Source organism: Marmota marmota, unplaced genomic scaffold (genome assembly GCF_001458135.2).
Source record: "Marmota marmota marmota unplaced genomic scaffold, marMar, whole genome shotgun sequence".
In the NCBI taxonomy this organism is placed as follows: domain Eukaryota; kingdom Metazoa; phylum Chordata; class Mammalia; order Rodentia; family Sciuridae; genus Marmota; species Marmota marmota.
In genome coordinates this window covers 5708397-5710430 of record NW_026000241.1, presented here as the reverse complement: position 1 = coordinate 5710430, position 2034 = coordinate 5708397, and the positions used below count along the sequence as shown (strand labels likewise).

At 55.8% G+C, this 2034-nt stretch overlaps 1 protein-coding gene across 1 annotated transcript in view; it reads left to right on the top strand.

Moving 5' to 3' along the window:
* The window catches only part of Cpamd8 (C3 and PZP like alpha-2-macroglobulin domain containing 8), a gene marked incomplete at its 3' end in the record, with an annotated part of 61867 nt that overhangs the window by 8262 nt on the left and 51571 nt on the right, over positions 1-2034 (top strand). Inside the window, exons 4-5 of the mRNA XM_048795356.1 lie at positions 79-131; positions 1938-1955. Of these exons, the coding sequence (XP_048651313.1) occupies positions 79-131; positions 1938-1955 (71 nt within the window). The remainder of the gene's footprint in view (positions 1-78; positions 132-1937; positions 1956-2034) is intronic.

Here is a 2034-nt window from a genome sequence, read left to right as displayed (position 1 = left end):
GGGTGGCCCTCGGGGCGGTGGGGGCGGGGAGGGGGGGGCGCGGCCTGGAGCTGCCCCCATCTCTCCTCTTCCTTCCAGTGCACATCAACGTCTTCACCGTGTCCCCAGACCTGAGGCCTGTCCATGGGAAGGTGAGATTGCTTTCTGAAAGTGCACCCCTGAGCACACCTGAGCCACCTGCTGGACACCTGGCACTTCCCCCTTGTCCCTTCTTACCCCTGAATGCGACTGCCTGTATCCTTTACGAACCCAAGAACAGCCAGCACGGTGGCATGTGCCTGTCATCCCAGCATCCCAGGAGGCTGAGGCAGGAGGATCCTAGGTTCAAGGCCAGCCTCAGCCACTTATCGAGGTCCTAAGAAACAGCAAGACCCCGTCTCAAAATAAAAAATAAGAAAGGGCTGGAGGTGGAGTTTAGTAGTCAAGTGCCCTGGGTTCAATCCCCCGTCCAAAGGGGGAAAAAAAAAACAAAAACTGTCACTTTAAAAAATTTTGACACTGGTACAATAACAGGGATATAGAACCCGTGGTGCCCAATGACAACCTCTCTGCCGTGTTTCTTTGCCGGCCGAGACTCCGATCCTGGATCCGAGCGGCATTCAAGCTTCTCGTTCTGTAGTCGGGGTCAGTTCCCGCGGCCCCTGTGTGTCCACCACGATGATGATGACGCTTTTGGAGCGTCCAGGCAGCCATTTTGCCACCTGTCCTCCGGGAGACTGGCCTGCCCGCTCCTGGTGAGCAGGTTCAGCAGGAAGGGCGATGGACGTCCCCGTGCAATGGACAGGAGACCCCGACGTGGGCCCGTCCCGTGCTGGGGTGTCCACTGTGGCTTGGGGAGCCTCTGCTTGGCTTCTCCTCTGCAAAGTCCCCATTGTCCCTTTGTCCTCAATCAGTTTTCTGAAGGGACGCCTGAGACCTCATGGACACCTGGCCCCCTTAGAGGCTCACGGATAGTTCCAGCATCCCCAGGTCACAGATTGTGTTGATTAGTTGTCATTCTGCTGCAGGAAGGAGCTTTGGAAACGGCAGGGTGTGCACAGAAAGAGGTTTAAGTGACGTGTGCGTAGACAGGGCAGAGACGTGAATGTGCCCAGCGGCACCTGCAGCTCAGGAATCCCCAGGGGAATGGGGGAGAGTTGCCTGCTGTGGGCCAGGCTGGGAAGAGCAGGCTTGGATCCCGCCTTGGGACTCATACACGAGAAAATAACGTAAGCGCTCTACCACGGAGCCACACCCCCAGCCCCTTTTGATCCTGGGACAGAATCTCTTGAGTTGCTGAGGCTGACCTTGAACTTGCGATCCTCCTGCCTTAGCCTCCAGAGTTGCTGGGATGACAGGTGTGAGGCGCCATGTCGGGCTTCACTGGATACTCTTAGGCACTTGTTCTCATTTTTGTGCAAACTTATTGTCTTAGTCTATTTTGTGTTGCTATAACAAAATACCTGAGGCTGGGTATTTTGTTTTTTTTTAAAAGGGGGTTTATTTAGCTGACAGTTTTGGAGGCTTGAAATCCAAGATCCGGCCTCTGGGGATGCCTCCTGGCTATGTCACAGCAGGGGAGATGGCATCACATGGTGGCAGTGTTCAAGAGACAGGGGCCACGTGGTGAGACAAGAAGCAAGAGAAGGGGAGGGACCAGACTTACCTTTTAGAACACCCGTCTCCCAGGAACCAACCCACCCCCATGAAAACAGGAAGGTGGAGCCCGCGTACCCAACCGCCTTTTAAAGTCCCACGACCTCTTGACCCCATTACATGGGGCCTTAAATTTCAAGATAAGTCTTTGGGGGTGACGAGCCACCGACAACCACAGTCGACTTCAACATTTTGGGGGGACAAAATTCAGCCTGTAGCAGCAACTGGGCCTGAAGACGCATCAGGCACAGAGGTTTGGGACCTCCTGGCAGGTGTGCTCACGGCCTGTGTCTGTCTTGCAGGTGGACGCGTACGTCCTGGTGAGTGGCCACGACCCGCCTCGATTCTGATGGGGGCCGCAGCCTGCCCTCTGCAGGGTCGGGTCTTACTCTGTGGACC